This window comes from Sturnira hondurensis, unplaced genomic scaffold (genome assembly GCF_014824575.4).
Source record: "Sturnira hondurensis isolate 20B ecotype Veracruz unplaced genomic scaffold, ASM1482457v3 Scaffold0006413, whole genome shotgun sequence".
Classification (NCBI taxonomy): domain Eukaryota; kingdom Metazoa; phylum Chordata; class Mammalia; order Chiroptera; family Phyllostomidae; genus Sturnira; species Sturnira hondurensis.
Genome location: NW_028079044.1, coordinates 35,309,725 through 35,333,990, shown reverse-complemented (window position 1 = coordinate 35,333,990; position 24,266 = coordinate 35,309,725). Strand labels below are relative to the sequence as shown.

At 35.9% G+C, this 24,266-nt stretch overlaps 1 protein-coding gene across 3 annotated transcripts in view; it reads left to right on the top strand.

Annotated features, from left to right (window-relative positions):
- CSMD3 (CUB and Sushi multiple domains 3) overlaps window positions 1–24,266 on the top strand; it is a 935,029-nt gene that overhangs the window by 565,104 nt on the left and 345,659 nt on the right. For all 3 annotated transcript variants that reach the window (XM_037048422.1, XM_037048421.1, XM_037048420.1), the window contains 4 exons: window positions 12,024–12,162; window positions 18,131–18,318; window positions 20,978–21,166; window positions 23,663–23,779. In XM_037048422.1, coding sequence (XP_036904317.1) covers window positions 12,024–12,162; window positions 18,131–18,318; window positions 20,978–21,166; window positions 23,663–23,779 — 633 coding nt within the window. The remainder of the gene's footprint in view (window positions 1–12,023; window positions 12,163–18,130; window positions 18,319–20,977; window positions 21,167–23,662; window positions 23,780–24,266) is intronic.

Sequence of the window (24,266 nt, the reverse complement as noted above, 5' to 3'; positions counted from 1 at the left end):
CCTAAAATCAGGAGGAGATAAGATGAGAATAAGGAGGCTGTGTGTTTTCTGCTCCAAGTACTGAAATGAATAGATGGATGACTGAATCGGCAAGTGCTGGTCCTCCCTCAACACCCACCTCTCCATCTTCCAAGTCTCTCTGGCCATTGCTCAGAGATGCACTTGGGTGGGTGGGTGGGTGGGTGGGTGGAGGGAATAAGGTAAAAAATTTAAGTTGGGCTGGACCAGATTTTTTAATACACAAAGTAGTGAGAAAATTACAGGATCTACCCAACATTTTTAAGGAGAAGGAGATTTGTCAGGGAATGTTCAAAGGCAGTGATTAGGGGGAAAGAAAAGAAACTAATTTCTGTTTTTGTTCCACCAATCTCAGAATATTCCATAAAATGCTCACTCGAGCAAGAACTTCCCTGCCCTCAACAGAGAACTCTCCATAACTGTGGTTTATACTCCTTTCTGCTCCCTAATGTGATATCTGAGAGAATTCATTGTGTGAATAGGACGAGGCTGAAATCCCTGGAGGACTGTTTGAGGGATGTCTGGACTTGCATTCCTGACGAACTTTCCATTTGAGGATAAGGGGTTTTCTCTGGAATCTCAATTGGCCTCAAAGGAAAGGAAATGTTTCTCATTCACAGATATTGCATTCTCTTCAGAGAGCATTCCTTTGAGGGGGCAGTTAGAGTAACAATCTGATGCATAGATCAGAATTTATTTATAATTCTCATAGAGAGAATATGTGCTCACACATGTATACATATTTATACCTAAAAGTAACCCCCTCTTTTAGTTACACACTTAGGTCTTATTAAATACCAGGTCTTCTAGAGGACTACTGTAGGGGAAACTAATTTAGTAGCAATCTGCAGAGTTTTGCTGCTAACCTCCTTGGAGCTGGGGATGAGGAAGAGTTTATGGAAATGGAAAGAGGAGCAGAGCTGTGATTGCTTCCCTGCCATCCTGGACCTTTAATGCCTGTGTTCCTGGTTTCCTCTTTTTATTCTAAATACAGACCCAACTTGCTTCCCACACTTTATTTTTTAAGGAGTTTTTTTATTATTGTTAAGTACAGTTGTCTCCATGTTCCCCCACCCCTCTCCCCTGCCCCAACAACCCCCACCTCACACCTTATATATATATTCCTTGACCCTTGACTACCCTTCCTCTTCTTTACCCCATTATCCACCTCCCCCTCCCCTCTGGTTACTGTCAGTTGTCTATTTAAATGTCTCTGGTTATATTTTGCTTGCTTTTTGTTTTCGTGATTAGGTTCTGCTTATAGGTGAGATCATATAGTATTTGTCTTTCACCACCTGGTTTATTTCACTTAGCATAATGCTCTCCAGTTTCATCCATGCTGTCATGAAGGGCAGGAGCTCCTTCTTTCTTCCTGCTGTGAATATTCCATTGTGTAAATGTACCATAGGTTTTGATCCATTCATTTACTGATGGGTACTTAGGTTGCTTCCAGTACTTGACTATTGTAAATAGTGATACTATGAACATCGGGGTGCAAAGGTTCTTTTGAATTGGTGTTTCAGGTTTCTTAGGGTATAATCCCAGCAGTGGAATTGCCAGGTCAAAAGTCAGTTCCGTTTTTAGTTTTTTGAGAAAATTCCATACCACTTTCCACATTTGCTGTACCAGTCTGCATTCCCACCAACAGTGTACTGGGGCTCCCTTTTCTCCACAACCTTGCCAGCACTTGCCTGGTGAGTTATCTATGATGGCCATTCTGCCTGTGTGAAGTGGTATCTCATTGTGGTTTTAATTTGAATCTCTCTGATGGCTAGGATGCTGAGCATCCTTTCATATATCTCTGGACCCTCTGTATGTCCTCCTAGGAGAAGTGTATGTTCAGGTCCTTCGCCCATTTTTAATTGGAAAGTCTGCCTTCCTGGAGTGGAGTTGTGTGACTTCTTTATATATTCTGGATATCAAACCCTTGCTGAGGTATCATTGGCAAATATATTTTCCCATACAGTTGGTTCCCTTTTCACTTTGCTGATGTTTTCTTTAGCTGTGCAGATGCTTTTTAATTTGATGAGGTCCCATTTGTTTATTCTTTCCTTTATCTCCCTTGTTCTTGGGGACATATCAGTGAAAATATCGCTTCATGGAACATCTGAAATTTCCCTGCCTATGTTCTCCTCTAGGACTTATATGGTGTTGCAACTTATATTTAAGTTTTTTATTCTACTTTCTTTCTTTGAGACACTATCCAGTGTGTTGAGATTAGAGCTGCTAATTAATTACCATACCCATAACCACAAAACAAATTTTAAAAAAGTAAGGATATGTTACCGTCACTTTTTGATAATCCATAATGTGGCACCTAAATTTCATCGTGCACAGCTCCACAGAAAGGCCGTCTATCAGACCAAATGTTAGAACGCTCACTTCTAAAGTTCATTTATAGCAAAACCCCTGCCATCAAAAGCCAGCTCTTCCAATTCCCAACTCCCGTCTGAGCAACTAAGTGCCACTTCTCAGATGTCAGAGCTGGGTTTTAATGGCAAGAGTTTGCTGTGGAACACTAGAATTCCTTAGCATTTTTATTCAAGGGAATTTTATCTGAATAAAGTCTGAGGCACTTCTGACTCTTTAATGCAGGTCTTACAACACCTGGGTATTTTGAATTTGTCCATTCTACTTAAAAAGGGATCAGCACTCCAGTACAAATTATTTATAACTGACTTCTTTCAGGCCTTAGAAAAATGACTAGATGAATAAATTATGTCTTATATTTATCATTCCTGCTCTGTTTTCATTGCTAATAAATAGGGGGGGAATTGGAGGTAAAATCTGCATTTTCACTAATAGATCCAAGTCACCTCTTTACCCCAGAAACCTAATAGAATATTCAAGAGAATCTGAGAGCTACAAGACAGCCAAATCCTCTTAGATATTGTCAGTGTGGACTGTGAGACAACAGCAATAAAATGACCTGAGTTATTCGGTGGGATGAAGATCTTGTTCACAATTTAGGTTTCTGGGCCCCACCTTATATGAGGGAGGTATCTTCTGGAGGGTGAGTCCCTTATAGTACAAGCTTCCCCTGCTAGGTGAGTGTTCTAGGAACTCATCTGTACCAGTGTACTAGCTGGTTATATTGTGAGAGGCTGCCTTCAGCTTCAGTGAATTTTTTGAAGACTCTTTCAATGAGTGTGCCCATTCGTGATGGGTGATTTATGAGCATACCTGCCCGCACCATTGCACTAGGTGTTGAGTGGTTTTTGACCAAAAACAGCATGATCCCCATGCTCCACCCTTCCTATTCACTGAACCTCACCCTAAGAGACCTTTTTTGTTTACCTAGATGAAAGAAGTCCTCAAAGATAAAAGCTTTTCTGGTGTTGAAGAGGAAAAATAAAAAATAGCAGAAGCACTAAAAGGCATCAAAATCTTTGAGTTCAAAAACTGTTTTGAGCAGTGGAAAAAAATCTAGATACGTGTATTGCATGGAGAGTACTTTGAACATGACTGAAATTTAAACTTGTAAGAATAATTATACATTTCTTTGTAAATAAATTCTATTTTGGGGTCTCTTCTCACTTATACTAGAAGTACCTTTTGGAAATCATTCTTTTAACAAGTCCCCTAGATACCCACCAAGTTCTGAAGGTCTTCAAGAGCAGTAACCACTGCTTAAAACCAAAATGCTCTCTCCTCAGTCCTCCACTACCAGCATCAGAAACAACTATTTGACTTCCTCTCCTGTACATTAGTATTTCTTGCTTCCCATTATTGCTCTGTCTCCCACACCCAGTCTTCTTGTTTCTGATCCACTCAGCTCAAGCATGATACTTACATCGCATGTTAGCAGTGCCTATCTTTCTTGCAGATTTGTGTCTCTTGAGGACAGATAAAATGTCATATATATATATATTTTTTTTTTCAATTTTAGCCCTTAGCATAGTATCTTATACTCCTACAGAGACTAACTGAATGCTTTTCGAATTAATGAATGCATAATATTGACTGTCAAATGTAATTGAAATAAATAAATACATTAATTGTGGCAGGCTCTGACCAGGGGAGTCTACCTGTTGTGACTGAAAGAGAGAAAAAACAGGCTACAGCAATCCTGTGGAGAAAAAGGACTTGCCCCTCTCTCAAGAGGAGAGTGCCTCGACCCTTGCCTAGACAGGCTGTTATTGTTTTTCTCAGGTCTTACATCAAAGAAAGATTTATTATCTATTACATAGAATAGTATTGTCTAGATTTTAGGTACAATCAAAGAAATGAAAATAGCACATGAAGAGGGGAACGGTGATGAGCTGGTTAGCTCTGTCCTTGGTAGAACTCATACAGGCTTTGGAAATTACCTTGAAGACAAACAATATAGATTTACTTTTTTAGACCAGGGTGAGGGAGTTTTAGCAAGAGCAAGCCCTAACAGTCTGTATGCATTTTCTAGGCCTGATTCCCAAGGGAAAACTCAGTTTGGAAGTCTAGCTCCTGCCCACCACCCCCCTTTTGTAGGTTTTCCATACAGAGCTGAGTCTCATTTGTCAGACAAAACAAACCAGTCCCCTGCAATTAATAATTAATAATGGGTAAGCACTTTAAATGGGGTGATTAGAATCTCAGGTTTATATTAAAATCTTTGGGTAGAATACTCTTTCTCCCTTATCATCCTTCTCTGTCTTCACTAAATCTAATTTAAAGAGGATGAGATATGCTTAAATAGATGTCTCTCTTGGAAAAGCAATCCAATACACCTATTGTGAAGGTGGTTCCCAACCTAGAACTTAAAGGTTTGAATTGAATCTCACCTCTGCCACTACCTGGGTCTGTGTTTCTCACCAATCATACGGTCACATGTTCCATGACTTTTTTCCTCATTTGCAAAACCGGCATTGGAAAAGAAACTAAGATTTTTGTGTTACAAGATTGTTAAAAGAATCAAAGTGAGGAATGCATACACTAAACTGGAAACCATTGTAACTAAATTAGTATAACAGAAACGGCTAGCTGTTCACCTTTAAGTTGTGCTACCCCATACATAGAGTAGTAGAAGGGGAATAGCTAACGAGCTGGGGGACTTCAATTTACAACCTCCTTTGCAGTTTAGGTAAGTTATGTGAGGAAGCAGAAGTAATAAAAATACCTTCCAGGCCATGGTCCATAAAAAGGCATACGCAGTTTGGTCCTCCATGCTCGGTTTCCTTTCCTGCTACCTGAAATGGAAATGATGGTCAAGGTAATCTAGGAATTCAGGTGCTGAGAATGGCCCAGACTTTGCCATTGTGGGTCTTGAGAGACTAGGAGGAAGAAGGCTATTGTGCCAATAGGTTAACCTCACTGTACTGTTACAAGAATGTGTCAAAGATAAATTTCACCAAAGCTAAATGGGCAAGGGAGACATTATCCAAGACTACTGCAACAGGGAAGAGAGACTGAACTCAACTGCACTGAGGGAAGCTTTTTAACTGCTGTGATCTTGTGGGAAAATACTGATTTCCTCTAGTAGAGGAAATTAGGCGAGGATTTTAGAGTCTTGAAGAAGCCTGTTTAAAGTTTAGTCAAGCTAAAGGCCATTTTGGTCAAATGAGAAATAAACCTGATGTTAAGCTTTAAAATCTAGGCATTTATTTATTTTATCAGCTAATATTATAATAATTCACACAATTAGGAGAAAGGAAGGGCCAATAGAAATAACCCATATGTCGCTTTGCCCTAGTTTACTGATATAATGAATATTGGTCAGTATCTATTTATTTTATTACATTGAAATATTTTTCAAAGGGTTGCCTCTTAAACCATCTTTTATTTTTTCTTCTAAGTATTCACATTTATGTTCTACTACATCGAAACTTTAAGATCAATCTATATTGAAAATGACACTTAATATAACCAAGAGATCCAGATTCTGTTTTCTCTTGTTTCTTGTGACATTTTATAGACCTTTCAGCCTCAACACTGAATCTCATTTCCTTTCTACATAAAACTTCCTCTTTCACTTTCCTTCTTTTAGTGAATGGAATCACTGGCCATCTTGTTATACATGCCAAGGGCCCAACAACTGGTTAAACTGAATCTTGCTAACCCATTGCATGAAATCCATCAATACTTTTGAGTCTACTCGATCAACTTGCTAAATATCTCTCAGATTTGACCCTTCCCTGTAATCACTGTATTTCAGAATGTGATTATGCTTGTCCTAGATAACCTAACTGATCTCATCAACTTCAGGTGCACTGCCTCTAATCCATATTACAGGTAACTTCCATTTAAATTGAAATCTTATTCTTTGTCTCTCTCTCTTCATATATAGATATAGTTATAGATATTTATATATAGATAGATATAGGATAGAGAGAGATATATAGGATATATATGATTTATAATTTTCAAATGATTAAGGTTTTTCATAATTTTTAAATTTAAGGATAGTTAGTATATAATATTATATTAGCTATACTAGTTTCATGGGTACAATATAGTGATTTAACCTTTTTATACCTTACTATGTTATAACCTTACTCATTCTAGTAATCATCAGTTGCAGTGAAAACTTATCAAAATATTATTAACTATATTCTTGTTCACCTTTTTAAATTTAAATTGGATTTTATTATTCATGCTGTTAAAGTTGTCCCATAGCATATTGGATCCTTTTGTATTCTTCTTCCTTCATCTCCCATTACTTCTCAGCTTCCTAAAAAAGTTCCTGGTGTTGCTCAAAAATAATGTACTAACTCATCTGTTTATTCTTTCACACGTGTTGTTTCAGTTTACAATACGTTCTCTCTCTTTTCCTTCTGGTGGACTCTGACATCTTGAAGATTCCAACACAATCTCCTTCATGAAGCCTTAATGAATGCCCTCCTCCAGGTCCTTTATCCTATTGGCTTCAGTATTTTATAGTACTTCTGGCATTATTACTCTTTGTTTTTAATTTGTGTCTTTTGCACATGTGTAATGGGGAGGAAAGGAGAGTGTCTGAATAACATTTGAAGGAGTTTTTGAAAGTCAGATTACCTCTGTTCAAACCTTTGCTACCTGACATGCAAATTATTTAAATTGTGCATCACTGTCCTTAACTATAATAATTGTACATGAGTCTGGATTATTTTGAGCCTTATATAAAATAATTGAAGGGGTTTCTAACACAGTGGCTGACACATAGAAAACATTCAGTAAATGTTAATTAGTAGAAGTCCTACAAACACAACACAGGCACATACCGAACACACAATTGCTTGTTGAATGACTGAAATATGAATGAAATATGATGAATGATCTTGTTATGGCTGATCTTTATGTTTCCTGTATGTTCCGAGTTTCCCTTGTTTGGTCAGGGATAGTAACTGTCTTTTACAGAAGTCTTTCTTAAACTGTGCTGTCCTTATACCTGGAAACACACAAACTTCTTTTAGGTGTTCAATATATAAGCCCTTCTTAAATTTCAATAGCTACATATTTATTTTCAGGCATTTGGGGGAAAAATGTAACTAGCGCAAAAAAAGTTATGATTTCATAGACATTTTTGCTTAGGGCATATCTAAAGGGATCATTTAAGTTAAAATAAATGTGTCTCTATGTAAAGAAAACTATTAAATATATATAATATAAGGAGTACATACATATGAAGAAATTGCAAGTTTGGGGCAACTAAGTTATTGAGTTTCTCTTTGTATTAGGTTTCTCTTTACAAACACAAATCTTTTTTATTAATATTACTATTATTAGTTCTTTGTTCCAAAGCTTTTTTTATTTCTGTATTATATTTTATAGTGTTTTTCTTTTATGAGTTGGTTTCTACATCTCTTTTTCTCTCTCAAGTGTTTTCCTCTACCACTGGTTTCTCCTTATTTTTGTCCTTCATCTTGTCCAATCCATACTCTGCTGCTGTGGCAACCATGGCCTCTCATCTGCATGTTTTCCTGCCGTGTGACCACTAGTCAGATGGCCACGAGGCTTTTCCTGACTGACCTGCTCTGAGCGTCTTTCTCTTAGGTCTCACACCCTCTTGGGGAGCTGAAGACATATCAAGAATTTTTGTCAGAAACTCTTCATATTTCCAAGACCTTCTCTCACTAAAGTACTTTGCTCTGTCTTTTAAAAATACAGTACTTTAAATAATAATATGCACATAATTATATTTGTAAAATGTATAATAACCCTACAGGAGACCTACTTATGAGTCATTATGACAAAGAAAAGTAAATACTCCTCATAAAAATTGTCTCTTTTAAAAGATTTTAAGAAATAATTAAATTCTACTAAGGAAGGATATTTAGTTTAATGTGAAAGATGGTTTTTGTCATTCAAATAACAGATTTTGCCAGTTTTACATAGAAAATATTTTTTTTCCAAATGGACGCTGTTCAGTAATGCTTGATTCCTAGGCCAATTTAAAAATATTTTTTATTTCATTTGGATTACATCAAATTATCTAAAGAATGAAAAAGTATAAAATAGTGTCTGGAACAATAGTTTTTTTTCTTTTTTTTAAATATTTTATTTATTTATCTTTAGAGGGGAAGGGAAGGAGAGGGGAAGAGAAACATCAATGTATGGTTGCTTCTCGTGCGCCCCCTGCTGGGAACTGGCCGCTGCTGGGAACTGTTCTGCAACCCATGCATGTGCCCTGACTGGAAATCGAACCGCGATAGTCTGGTTCGCAGGCCCGTGCTCAATCCATGGAACAATAGTTTTTAATAAATTCTGTAAGACAAACAGAGAGACACAAATAAATAATGAATAAAACACAGGAGATAGAGTTTAAATGGAAAGATTGGGAGAAAATAAAAATATAACCGAGGAAGTCATTGGAATAGTCTCCAATACACTTCATTTTTATTTTCTTTTTAAAAAATACATTTTATTGATTATGCCATTACAATTTTCCCATTTCCCCCCATCATTCCCCTTCATCCTGCACACCCCCTCCTCCCATTTCCCCCCTTTAGTTCATGTCCATGTGTCACAAGTTCTTTAGCGTCTACGTCTACATTTCCAATGCTATTCTTGCCCTCCCACTGTCTGTTTTCTACTTACCTTCTATGCTACTTGTTCTCTGTACCATCTTCCCCCTTCTCTTCCTCCCACTCCCCTGTTGCTAACCCTCCATGTGATCTCCATTTCCGTGTCTCCACTCCTGATCTAGCTGTTCGCTTAGTTTGTTTTTGTTTTAGGTGTGGTTGTTAACAGCTGTGAGCTTGCTGTTTTTTCACTGTTCATATTTTTTATCTTCTTTTTCTTAGATAAGTCCCTTTAACATTTCATATTATAAAGGCTTGGTGATGTTGAACTCCTTGAACTTGACCTTATCTGAGAAGTGCTTTATCTGCCCTTCTATTCTAAATGAGAGCTTTGCTGGATAGAGCAATCTTGGATGTAGGTCTTTGGATTTCATGACTTGGAAATTTCATGACTTTGGATTTCATACTTCTTTCCAGCCCCTTCTTGCTTATAAGGTCTCTTTTGAGAAATCAGTTGATAGTTTGATGGGAACTCCTTTGTAGGTGACTGTCTCCTTATCTCTTGCTGCTTCTAGAATTCTCTCCTTCATTTTACTCTTGGCTAATGTAATTATGATGTGCCTTGGTGTGTTCCTCCTTGGGTCCACCTTCTTTGGGACTCTCTGAGCTTCCTGGACTTCCTGGAAGTCTATTTCCTTTGCCAGGTTGGGGAAGTTCTCCTTTATTATCTGTTCAAATAACTTTCCCACTTGTTGCTCTTCCTCTTCCCTTTCTAGTACCCCTATGATTCAGATGTTGGAATGTTTAAAGATGTCCTGGAGGTTCCTAAGCCTCTCCTCATTTTTTTGAATTCTTATTTCTTCATTCTTCTCTGGTTGGTTGTTTTTTCCTTCTGGTCCACTTTATTGGCTTGAGTCCAAGTTTCCTTTCCATCATTATTGGTTCCCTGTACATTTTGCTTCATTTCACTTAGTGTAGCCTTCATTTTTTTTTCATCTAATTTGCAACTAAAATCAATCAGTTCTGTGAGCATCCTGATCATCAGTATTTTGAACGATGTATCTGATAGGCTGGCTATCTCTTTGTCACTTAGAAGCATTGGCTCTGGGGCTTTGAGCTGTTCTTTTGCTTGAGCTGTAATGTTTTGGTCTGTTCCAGCCTGTTACGTATGAGAGGCGGAGCCTTAGGTGTTCACCAGGGTGGGGTGACCCAGTCGCTGGGTTATGACGCTGTATGTGGGGGTGGGGTCAGAGAAGGAATGATGGTGCTTTCACCACTCTCTCTCAGATTTCAGTCCTCTCTGCCACTTCCCACAAGCAAATTGGGTCCTTCTGGTGCCGGTTCAGGGTGGGTGGGCTTATGTACATTCTAGGACACTGTGGGTCTCTCCAAGGAACTCTCCTATGAGTCTGGGAACCTCTCCCAGCACCACCTCAATCCCTGAAAGTTTTTCCAACAGGTGCTTTTAGGCTTTGTTTCCTATCCCTTGGGCCCTGGGTTATGCAGTCTTTGTCACTGACTTTTAAAACCTGCCTCGTTTATCTGCGAGCCAATCTGTGTCCTCGGTCAGCCAGCTACCTTGCTGCACGCCTCAGTGGGTTTGCTCGTTTTCTTCCCGAGCTGGGTTGTCAACTACCACTTTTTCCTGTCCCGACCCCTCCCTGCCAGCTGCCAACTCCACTCTTACCGGTCTGGAAAAATGGCTCGGACTTTGGTACGGTTTAATTTTCTGTCTGTTTTGGTTGTGCTTTTGTTTCTACATTTTTTGTTGTCCTTAAGTTTGGTTGTGCGAGGGGGTACAGTGTTTCCACCTGTGCCTCTATCTTGGCTGGAAGTCCATTTTTTCTTTCTTAATAATTTTAAGCAATTCAGATACTCCTTCCTCCATGTTTTCCTATGTGTACTCCCTGCAGGTGGCCTTACTGAGCAACACACACAAAAAAACATTGAAGGGCAGTGTCAGATACATTTTCAAAAAGCACTTTGGCTCTAATACGGAGGATGGCTAACACAAATGTAGAGACCAGTTAGGAAGGTAAATTAGGAGGGTTTGCTCCATGGGTGAGATTGTGGTAATTTAAACTGTCATGGCAGCTATCGACTACAGAGCTAGAGTGAGTTGTGGAATGGGTTGAATAAAGGAGTAAATGGAAGGATAATGGAGATGTGAAAGATGACTTCCTTAGCTCTCTGGTTTATGCAACTTCATCAGTGGTAGTTTCATTTACCGATACAGGAAATAATGGGAGAGGACCAGTTTTGAGGTTCTATTTTATAAAAACTAACTTGAAAATGCTTTTGAGAATTTTCAAGCTCTGTGAACAGGTTGCTCTTCCCAAAACTTTGTTTATTTATCTGCAAAATGAACTGTTTACACTAAAAGATTTAATTATGTAGTTACTGGAATTTAAATGCTATTATTATGGTTTAAATTGTGTGTAAGTGTAGGGAAAAGCAGAAGATTGAATACTTGATAAGTATTTAAATAACCTGGATTGAAAAGGAAAGAGATGAAAAGACATGTCTGGGAGAAGAAAAGGTATGATGAAACTGTAATTTGAAGAACATTCATCTGACCCCTGGACTGAAGCAAGGGAGAAATTAGCAGAAGGGAAATCAGAGAAGACCAACAGATCAATGAAGGCCTTAGTAATAGTAGGGACTTTGGACAAAGGAAAGTTAACGTCTTATATACTGCATAGTGTGAGTTAGCTGGGTTTGGAAACATACATCAGAAAATTAAAAAAGAGAAAAATGAACTAACAACTCTTTTTTTTTCAAGCTTTGAAGATGAAGATGGACACACAAGAACACCTTTAGGGGATATATTAGGAGACTTGAGATGATCAATTTTTTCTGATGTGCTGAGTGTGTAGCTAGCTATGCCATATTTTAAAAAGTAATTTGCTTTCTTTTTAAAGACAGTAATCATTCAACAATAGAAGGAGTAGATGCACTTTAAAAGTATTATGAACTAGCATTTAATAAGTACATGCAGAGATTCATTTTAAAAATTATAGAAAATGCTCAAAATAATGCCTGTAACTTGTTCTGAAAGTTTTGTGTTCACTCTCTGATTTCACTTTTCAGCTCCATGCGGTGGCCATTTTTCAGCTCCCAGTGGACTGATTCTTTCACCAGGATGGCCAGGGTACTATAAAGACTCTTTGAACTGTGAGTGGGTAATTGAAGCTGAACCTGGACACTCTATCAAAATTACATTTGAAAGGTCTCTGGAAATATTTGTTTTTATCTTAAAAATATCATCTAAAGAAAGAGCTGACTTTTCCACTTTATTTACCAAATTAATATATAATGTTACTGCAATAAATATTTTTATGCCTTGAATGTTTTTTTATGGTTTGCCCCCTTTTAACATTTCAGTCTGTTTTCAAGTTATTTTTCTATTTGTTTAATGCTGCATCAGTACTATTGAAATATGTAAGGTGGACCTGTTTTAAAGCTTTAAATATATACACATTCTACCAATAAATTAATATGTGACCTTTAAATTAATTACTTAATTGTCCTATATTTTGAAGGTCTTATGAGTTCTGCTGTGCCAGATTTCAACAGACAAAGGTGCTATAAACACATTCAAATCAATATCTGCCGTAGCCTAAGACAGTTACTTATATTACCCAAAGCCCTACACTTACAAATCTTTCAGAAAAGTGACTATTACATTAATGTGCATCATTGGTTAGTTGTATTTTTCCTAGGAAAATAAGTATTACTGATTTTGGATTAGTATTACAAATTATCTTTAAGGTAAATGATTATATATCAATGACCACAGGAACAAAGCTTCTGATCTGTGAATGGATTGCTTTTCAGAAATCCAAATAGAAGTATCTGTATAATTTCCTAATTATATTGTAGACTCCATTTCATGACACCTTTCTTTAAAGCAGAAAGAAACCTCTGTCAGCATTGCATGCACATAGTAAGCATATAAATATATAAATATAGTAGAATTATGCTCTGATGATTGAGTTGGACAAACATAACACACAACAAACCCATGAGATTCTTGAGTTGCAGCTATCTGATAGGAAAATTATTGAAATACCTTTCATTTATTCTTTCCTAAGACCCTTTAAGGATATGAAATTTTGTCTCAGGGCTGCCTACACTACATGTGCTTTGTTAGATAATCGGTTCCTTAAAATAATCCTCATCTTAAACAGCTGTCACGTGGTTTGTAGTATTTCAGTAGCAAAACACTGAGCCAGGGAATTCATTACGTTAGCAAATAAATGAGAGTTTATTCCATTAAGGTAGTGTCATGAAATAGTCACTCTGATATCAGATAGATGAAATAATCTACCATTTCCTTGTTTAGTGACCCTTAGTATCTTGGTGCTTCATTTTTCCCTTACAATTGTTTTAAGAAACAAGTTATCTCTGAAGTATATAACAAGAATTATTTTCTTGGAAAACCTTATTTCCTTTTGAATTCCAGCCAAGCTCCCATAAGGACACTGCCAACTCTTTAATAGTCCTTCTCATTCCGAGAATATATTTTAATAGAATCTGGTTCCAAGTAATAAATTGTATTTTTTACAGAGTTATGCAACTTGCTTTCTAGTACTGTAAACAAACCAAAGGCTCAGCTGCCTGCTGCCACAGCAGCCAGATTCATGAGGTGGATGCTGGTGCAATAGGAAAGAGGCTTTCATTCAGGTGCTGTCCAACCTGGGATAATGGTGGACTCCTGCCTCGGAAACCGTCTCAAACTTCTTGCTCCAGCCGAGGCCCACATAGGGTTAGGGAGGAAGAACTTTTTTCCATCCAGTTAGTGTTGTAGCTTTTGGCGTGCTCAGGACCCTATGCATTCATAATTCTAGCTTTTGGCATGCTCAATATAAGACCCGCCCCCTGCTGCCATCTTGACCAATGGGGAAGACCCTCCCAGGGCTCCACCTGACTGTTTACAGTAACAGTACTCATGAACAACTTAAATTAATTATGTTAAACATGGAATTTTAAAATATCAGGTAGTATAACTGAGATGGTGTCATAGTGATCTTTATTTAATAGAATAAAGATGGTATAGCTATTTAAAAAAATGTTTTTCTATATTGTCTAGTATAGGTTGGTTAGAATTAATCAACAGGAAAAAAAAAGAAAGAACTAAAAAACATTACAAACCTGGTAGCCATTAGTTAGCTACTTGAGATTGTCTCAAGTAGCTTAAGTCACTGAAATCTTCAAAAATATAATTATGTATCAAGTACACACAGAATACCAATAATGCCACTGAACATATGTGGTATTTTTGAGCATTTGTCTCTTCATAAAATAATCCAGCACTGTTGATAAGGCTTGTCTTTAGACCCAGAAAGAAATGTTTGCCTTGTGTCTTCCCACAGTTCCTAAATTTTCTTGACATATAGCAGCTCCTAACTGAACATATTTTATTGTACTATTAATCATGCCAAGCCTCTGTCTTTCTTATTCTCATCCATTCCTTCTCTTGTCCTTAACTACAATAATTGACCACAAGCAGTCAGTGTCAGTCTTCCAGAGAGCTTTTTTTTCTTTTTCTAAATTTACAAGGGCTAACACAATATGGTCAGATCAGGTTTGGATTAACACCAAGAATGTTTTTAAAAGATAAAAAGTTAACTGGTAAAATTAGATCCAGCTTCATTGTTAAATATCATCTAGTGGTTTTATAACAATACATTTGTTAATGTCATGAACAAATGAACATTAGATGGAGGCAATTCATGAGAAATTTAAACAGCAATTTTAAAATGCAAATGGAATCCAAATTATTGTGTAACCCTATTCCATTTCCTTTGTTAGCATAATATGTTTTCATAGTTCTTTAGGGGAAATTTGTGATGATTTTCTATATAAAGTTTCACTGAACAATGTTCTCTGAACAATGTTCTCTATATCACCAGTTAATGGTTCTATTCTATTAAGAATTAAGTCACTTTATGTTTTAGTTCAAAGTAATCCCTGACTTTTCTGTGCATTTTAATTTGGTTATTATCAGCTGACTAGCTATCAAAGTGAAACTCCAATTTAAATACTACAATAGATGGACTACTAAACAATCAAATAAAGGATTCATAATGCACAGTTGTTTGATTGTGCATTCTTGTACAAATAATTGTCTTCCTATACTTTTCCTACCCTAGATTATAGTATTGAAAAATTATTTTGAACAAATACAATATATTCCATGTTTCAAAATAAAAAGTAAGATAAATTTATGAAATCCATTCATTTCACTAAGTGTTGCTTAACAGAATGTAACGAGTATATATTGAAAGGTATTTCAGTTGTACTTTTTCCCTTTTTTTAATTGTTGTTCAATTACAGTTGTCCCCATTTTCCCCATTGTTCTCTCCTGCTCTACCCCTACCCCACCTCCCACATTCAATTCCAGACTCTGTCCATGGGTCCTTTTTACCTGTTGCTTGACTTGACCCTTCCCTTTCTTTTCTTGTTATCTCCTCTCCCCCAACCCCTCTGGTCACTGTCAGTTTGTTTTTTATTCCCATGTCTCTGGTTCTATTTTGCTTGCTTGATTATTTTGGTGATTAGGTTCCACTTATAGGTGAGAACATGTGGTATTTGTCTTTCACCACCTGGCTTATTTCACTTGGCATAGTGCTCTCCAGTTCCATCTGTGCTATCATGAAGGGTAGTAGTTCCTTCTTTCTTTCTGCTGCATAGTATTGCATTGTGTAAATGTACCATAGTTTTTTGATCCACTTGTTTACAGATGGGCACTTAGGTTGCTTCCAGCACTTGGCTATTGTAAATTGTTTTGCTATGAACATTGGGGTGCATAGGTTCTTTTCAATGATGTTTCAGGATTCTTAGGATATAATCCCAGCAGTGGGTTTTCTGGGTCAAAAAGCAGTTCCATTTTCAGTTTTCTGAGGAAATTCCATACTGTTTTCCACAGTGGCTACACCAGTCTGCATTCCCAGCAACAGAGTTTTAGGGTTACATTTTCTGCACATCCTCACCTGCACTTGTTTGTTGGTTTGTTTATGATGGTCACTCTGACTAGTGTGAAGTGGTATCTCATTGTGGTTTTAATTTCCATCTCTCTTGATGGCTAGTGATGCTGAGCATCCTTTCATATATTCTGGGCCCTCTGTATGTCCTCCTATGTATGCCTGTGTTCAGGTCCTTTGCCCATTTTTTTTAATTGGATTGTTTGTCTTCCTGGTGTGGTGTCGTGTGAGTTCTTTATATATTTCGGAGATCAAATCCTTGTCCTATGTATCATTGACGACTATATTTTCCCATACAACAAATGGTATTGGGAGTTCTAGGGAGCTACATACAAAAAAAAATGAAACTTGACCACCAACTTATACTATATGCAAAAATTAACTCAAGATGGATAAAGGACTTAAATATAAGTTGTGCCATCAATTGTACTTCTTAAATAGCTTTAAATTACACACTCAATATTGAACACTTACATGCTAGATTCAAAATCACATCAGAGATCTTATAATGAAATAAAGTTTCTAATTTTTAAAGTTTCCATTCAATTTATTTTGACCAGATACTGAGATTTATTTGTCTGATTCTGCTTTCCTGAAAAATAATATAGTTTAATCTTATAATCCTGAAAAGACTGGTAGATTTAACAGTAAGAGTGATTATCTAAAAATAAGTAAACATTTAAACTGAAAATGATTTTCTGAAGTGTACTAGAGATACCTAGTTACTAAAAATGTTTTGGAAAATACATTTTAAAAGGATAAAAATGCATGGTTAAAATTGCATTGTCCATGCTATTGAGTGCTTTTTCATCAAGTTGCTAACAGCCCTGGATGAATGAAAGATCATTTTGTCATTAAAATACATTGACTCACCCATTTATATTTATCCAATATGTATTCATCGCACATCTGAAACATGCAAAACATTGACAAAAACAACACTAACTGACCTCATGAACCTTGTAGACTCTTAAATGAGACAGTTAATGAACAAGCAAACATAATTGTGATTAATGTCACAAAAGGCACTACATTGTGGCAATATAGTAAGGTAACTAACCTGCACTGTGAGGTTAGGGATAGGCTGCCTAGGGTACAGTTACACTGAGTACTGTAAGACCTGTAGGAGAACCTTGGCAAAGGTAGGAAAAGAATTTATGAGGCTGCAGGAGTATCATGGGCAAGGAAGTAAGATGCTCAGTTTTCCGTGATTCCACGTGAAGTTTCTCACAGCTTAGATTTCTTATCCAAATTTAGAAAACAGTATAATCTTGAAATTCAAGCAAGGAATGCAAAAGGCTCTTTTATTAACATGTTAGGAATGTTAAAATTAGCTCTGTATTGGTTTCAGTGTATAAAATAATTGTATCTTAAATACATTTGAAAATAATAGAAGCAACAACAAACACAAATCCAACAAGAAAAGTATCCAACATAGAATAGTGGTCAGGAACTGAGATGCTTGGGTTTAAGGCTCAGCTCTGTCATTTATGAAAACGCAACACCAGTGAAGTCCTGCAGGCAGGAGTTTCCACCCTCAAAATGCACATAATAAAAGGAGCTGTTTTACAGGATTAGTGGGAGGATTAGATAAGCTAATGTAAATAAAGGATTTAGTAGAGCTTCATATACTTAGTAAACATCAACTACATCATCATTGTTATTACCTATTATAATTAGAGCCACTGTTTTTAAATAAAAACTATGTAAAATATTAATGTCTTTTCATATCCAAAACATTTGTCAAATTCAAAACCCCTATATAAAGCAAAGTTCAGATTATACACACATATAAACACACAATTAATGAGCATCTGATTTTCTGATTGAAGATAAATATAAATCATATAGTTTTTCATAGAAACGAGAACAAAAGAAAAGCAAATCCAAAAAAATATGCCTCATTAGTGAAAAGTCCATGCATGTATTTACTGTGCACAATTCATGACATTTGAAAGAAACCTTATTTATAAGCAACAAATATATACACTTACCTTTTTAATGATAATTCTTAGGAATAAGAATTTATAGCTTTGGTATTTGCAAATGATGACATTTTAAGTAATATGTATTAGATAAGCTAAAGCAAATTACAAAACTGGTGAACATTTTAAATAGTAATTTAAGTAGCAATCTCAGGAAAATAATCTAATTATTCCCCTATGTAACATTATGCTAATAGATATATTTTGCATGTGTCTCTTATCTTAGGTTTCAGACTGAACTCAATTATGATGTCCTGGAAGTTCATGACGGGCCAAACCTTCTTTCACCCTTGCTCGGATCTTACAATGGCACACAAGTGCCCCAGTTTCTATTTAGCAGCAGTAACTTCATATACCTGCTGTTTACAACAGACAACAGCCGTTCTAATAATGGCTTTAAGATTCACTATGAAAGTAAGTGTTGCCAAAAATGTCTTTTGATTTTTCTATTGTCTTTTTCCTACATTCGATTATACCATTGTATTGTTGAGAGAACTAAATTGAGTCTTTTAAAAATCAAAGCTCTTGTTGGTAACAGTTTACAGGTTGTATATTTTAATAAATTCTGCAAAAGATTTTCTAATAATATCTCTCTAATGTCCTTATGAAAGGAATACTAAGGAAATGCCAGAAGTAGCAAACCATGATATGTTTAAAATAAGCTTGCATGCTAGTTACGCATGTATAGTCCGAAAAGCTAACAGGCAGTGAATGTCAGTGGAAGATGTGTGTGAACATTGGGAGATTCTTCAAGCATTTATTTCATAAGTTTACTGGTTCTCTTATATTTTACTCAATTATTGCACTCATTTTCCATTTAAAATATGCAATTTTATTGTTTTGTTTAAAATAGTTTTAAATTTTGGAAATGAACAAAATTGTTAATTTAACAATTATTTGTCAATAAATTATATTATCTGTTTACCATGATCTTTTTGATTTCCCCAGTTAACATTCCCTTATTTGGTTGTCAATCAATTATAAAATATTTGTTCAGACTCATTCTGTAGCCAGTGGGTGGGTACAGTACACTGGTGACCAAACCAGAAACTTATCATCTTATTCATGCATCAGTTAGAAAGATAAGGAGGACAAATCAAAAGATTAACCTTCTACTATTAACCTACTATTCACTGATGGATTCTACTCTGAGTAATCCAAAATAATTAAAATTACTTTTGATTAATTAAAAAAAAATGCTTGATCTTCCTTTTCCCATAATTTACATTTTGTGTAACCCCTTTAAACCCCCATTTGCCTGATTTCTTAGATATCATTACAACAGAAGAGTTCTGAATAAAGGAATGTTATATGTGAGCCGGAGCATCAGAAGATTAAGTCTTCAAAGAAAGTGGATCTGAGCTTGACTGTTAACGATGAGACAATTGTGTAAATTAAGGGGAAAATTGAGGTTATTTGTTCTAGAGAAATAAAGCATAAAATTGATGAGGAGACTTAACTGACTGGAAATAAAGAATGGCTATGGGGACGTAATGAACTAGGCACCATTGGCAGTAGGGTACCAAAGCAGTGAAATAACAGGTTTTAGAGATATATATATCCGAAATTGCATATAAAATAGATTAGAGGTGGAAGATACTGGAATAAGGGCCACACATTATTGTTTGTGCTACATACTTGTAGTGATGAAGACTTTGGGTAGGGTAAGAGAATGAATGGCATTATACTTTTCAATGAATTTCAGACATATTTTTTGAAGGAATAGTCTGAGAGGGATTAAAAATGAATGGAGATTTCAAAACCTTGGGTGCCTAAAAGAATAATGCTCATATTTAGAAGAAGAGTATAACAGGCTAAAGTAATTGTGTTGAACATAAAGTTTTCTGATAAATTTTAGTTTCTTATTAACAACAACAGCATTCAAATGAAATAAATATGGTTGATAAATATACTTAAAATGTACACTTTACTTCCTTAACATTGAACTTATTTTTTGTATTTTTCATAGCTTCATTTTAAAATTGGGTCACTAATACAAAGAAATATTTTCTCATGTGAATGAGATTGAAGATGATCTATAATTTTTAAAATGCTAATTATTATTTTTGTAATATTTAACCAGTAGTTATTTATTGCCAAGTCTCCTTTGTAGCAACAGTAAGATAATTATTTATTCTACCCTCTACCCCAATTCTCAACTGGGCATTTTTGCACCCCAGCAGACATTTGGCAATACCTGGAAATATCCCTGATTGTCATGACTACAGGGATGCTATTGGCAGTTAGCAAGTCAAGGCTAGGGATACTACTAAACATCCTGCAAGGAGAATACAGCTCCACAGCAAAGAATTATTCAGCCCCCAAAGTCAGCAGTGCCCAAACTGGGAAACCGTGTCTTATTAAAGGGAAACGCATAGTCATGATGCTGTCTCAGCTAAAGATTTTATATCTGAAGAGAGATTATCATCAGGAGACACCAAAGTGCACTACAGGCGATTGAAAGTCCCACCAAGTACCGTTTTACTTAGAAAGATACAGATATTCATGATTTCATGTACAGCAAAATGCTTCTACTCTTCTTTATATATACATTTTCTATCAAAATGATAAACTTCCAATTTAAAAGTTGACTAAAACTTTAAAGTCATTATAAATCTTAAGTATAATAATATTGGTTGTGAGCAAGGGCTCCAGAGTTAGAGTCACCTACCAAGCAAATGAGATTTTCATGATAAAACTAATTTCATAGGTGTCTTTTAATAACTAAATGAAGCAATTTTTAGTGTGGTCCCTGGAATATAATAAGCTCAAGAAACATTAACTAATGCTATGATTATATATATATGTATATATATAAACCTTATGATGATGCAGAGTTTGATAATTATATATTTTATAGAGACTCTATATAACTAAATGAGCTGAACTTGGTGTTTGTGGGGATGTCAAAGGAAGTAACAAAACACATTTGTTAAATGAATTTTTTAAATAAAACTCTGAACACATTGATTTATTAGTGAAAATTATCATCCACAGTTGTTCTAAGATAAACATTTCAGCAAGCCCGATTCCCATGGAGCTTACTTTTCGTCATATGCCCTCTGCTCCCCAGGTGTCACAGTGAACACTTACTCTTGCCTGGACCCCGGCATACCTGTGCATGGCCGTCGCTATGGTCAGGACTTCTCCATCGGGTCCACGGTGTCATTTAGTTGTGATCCAGGATACAGGCTGAGCCACGAAGAGCCCCTTCTCTGTGAAAAAAACCACTGGTGGAGTCATCCACTCCCCACCTGTGATGGTAAGAATTCATTCAATATGCAAAATAAAGGGAGTTAAAACCAAAAGAGAAATCAATGTAGTCTTTATGAAAGGTGAGATTTCACGTAAGTAAAAATAGTTGATATTTTTAAATGAAATCTTGACTTTTGGCAATTCTATGTGGTCAAACTATTAATAAAGAAAAGAAAATGCATATTGATAACCAGCCAAACCTACCCCATGCCCAACGATGCTATATCTGTTTTTTTTTTTTTAATGTGCTGAGGTAATTATTTTAGGTGCATATTGTGTGCTTGGACCTTTTGACAAAATAGCATTGAAAATGTCAAATTGGCACCAGTTGAATGCACTGAAGAACAGAGCATTTGCCTCCTGCTTTGGAAGGCAATGCGTACCAACTCAAATGCCACCTAGCTGTACAACACACGAGCAGTGTAGCCAGGCTGCCCTGTAGTGGCAAATTGCTGGTTATGATGGATAGTATGTCAGTGTCCTTTTTAGTTCTTTGTTTCCCTGGAGAATAAGTAAGAAATGATTCAGTTTTCAGAAAAGACACATGAAAAGACAGTGGAAGAAACTGCTTCCCTAAGACTGGGAAGTGCTTTCATACTTGCTTTACCAAAAAGCACATACAATGTAAATCTATACACTATTTAGCTCTGGGCTTTAATTTTTATTTACAACACTATTTTCAGCATCTATGCTTATTTTTAAGTGAAAGATTGCACTATTCATTTTATAATTAAATGTCAAGTACTGTCAGTGCTATCATTTTTTGTAACAGCTTTAGTCCAATTTGTTTTTATAAAAAGGTTTGAAAAAGTCATCAGCACATCTCCCAGTATTTGGCACAATACCGTTTGTAATAGCCAACATTCTTGTGATAGTAAGTGACAGAAACTCAATTCTAACTGGTTTTAAAACATAAAAGCAGAATTTCTTGTACAACTACTCAAATTTTAGAAAAGGCCATGGTGGTGTACTTACCATTAATGATTATGATCATGAATTTAAAACTTTTTAAGATCTCTCAATTTTCTTAGGCATTTCTCTGTATATTCACAAATTTTTTTGTTTTTTATTGCATTTTTTAATGATACTGGTTAAGAAAAGTATACATATTTCAGGTGCACACTTCTCCAACATATCTTTTGCACACTGTGTTCACCACCCCAAGTCAAGTCTTCATTTATCAGCATAATTCCTTGCAATTGCGACCAGGCTTTTTACACACAGGAGATTGGTGGGGAAGATTACACTCTCAGGGATTTGGAAATGTATACACTCATATTATCAAAAAAGAATGAGACTTTTTCTTTGTTCTTCCAAGTAGAAAAATCCCAGGAAAGATCTCTGATCAGTCCATGGGCAGACAAGTTACTATAGTAAAAGAGAAGCATCCACTTTGGTTGCATTTGTCTGGGCCATGTGTCCATCCATTCCTATGGTTGAGACAAATTATAGTGGTATAAAGATACTATGTTTGCCAGACTCTGCTAAAGCCATATGGTTGGCATGAGTAAATTCACCAAAATGGAAAAGTGTGAAGGTAATGTTATCAGGAGAATCGAGGATAAAAATAATGCCTATGTATAACAACATGCTTAGACTTGATTAAAAATAAATGTGAATACATCTGGCATTCCCAAGAGCAACGCATGTCCTCATCTTCTGTTGTTATCATGACTACGGCCAAGCTTAAACATGGCCTCCAACTGGTCAACCTCCATCCTTCACAATGAAGTCGTTTCATGTTATACACCATGTCTAAGTACTTAATGGGTGTTTGTTGCCTAAGGATGGAAGCTCAAACTATTAATTATGGAATTCTGTTTTTTAACCACGTGGACTCCATGCTTTCCAGTTCTTTTTCCTTTTTGCCTGGTTTGATTCCTGGTCAGGGCACAAACCTGGATTGGGGGCCAGGTCCTTGGATGGGGCTGTGCAAGAGGCAACCCAACCATGTTTCTCTCCCTCACTTTCTCTCTTCTCCTCTCTCTAAAAAAAAATAAATAAAATATTTTAAAAAAGAAGCGGCCTTCAAAATTTTAGTTCACTGTTTTAAAAATAATTCTATGAAAAAGGACAAATATCCCATTAGGAATTTAAAAGAATTTTATATAATTAACAGTTTGTTTTCTTAAAGCTTAATAGAAGAGGTGACTGGTAAACAATTAATTAATTCATGTACAATTTATGCAAACATTGCTTATAATTAGACATATATTAAGTGTGCACTTCAAATTCAAATGTGGCAAGTTGAGCTATGTTCTTTTGGAGCCAGTATTAAGTCTCAGAGGCTCTTACATACCTTTTCCTTCTCTCATACTGCTGCAATGGATGAAAAGCCTTCCTAGTGTTGGAGGAGGTCTTTATATGCTGCCACTGCTACTAGGAAGTAGCTTAAGCTAAGAAAGTCAGACTCTTCCTATTTCAAGGGAGGAGACAAAGTGTGTTCAGGCTCTGCCTTTCTAACTATGATTTATAATATATTTGTATTTCTTTTTATTTTCAGCATTATGTGGAGGAGATGTTAGAGGGCCTAGTGGAACAATCTTATCACCTGGTTACCCAGAATTCTATCCAAATTCTCTGAACTGTACATGGACTGTTGATGTAACCCATGGAAAAGGTAATTTTCCTCATCCAATGATAATTGGGCTATCTTCTGAATTTTTATTGGATCTGTTTTTCTTCCACTGTCCTTTACAATGTCATTTTGCATGAGAAAAACAGATCAGTGGTAAAATATGCTAAAACAAGATTCAATCTGAGTAACTGCAACAGAGGATTATATTTACTTTTCTATAGTATTATAATATGCTTATGTTTTCACCAGAATGGTGATAAGAAAGCCTTAGTTTCTTTTGATGTGTTAAACTAATGTTATTTGGAATGAAATCTCAGACAGGATGGCTTTTGTCTCTGGCATAGTTTGAAAAGAGTGTTAAAAAGTTGATTTCAAAAGTTCAAAAGTTTATATCAAAATGTATGAAGATGGTTCAAAATGGAAGTGCTGAACGAACTGCAAAGCAAAAGGTACATGTTTATACATACTAGATTGTTAAAGTGTTTATGATTATATGTCATGATACCTATAATTGTATTGCCATACCAAT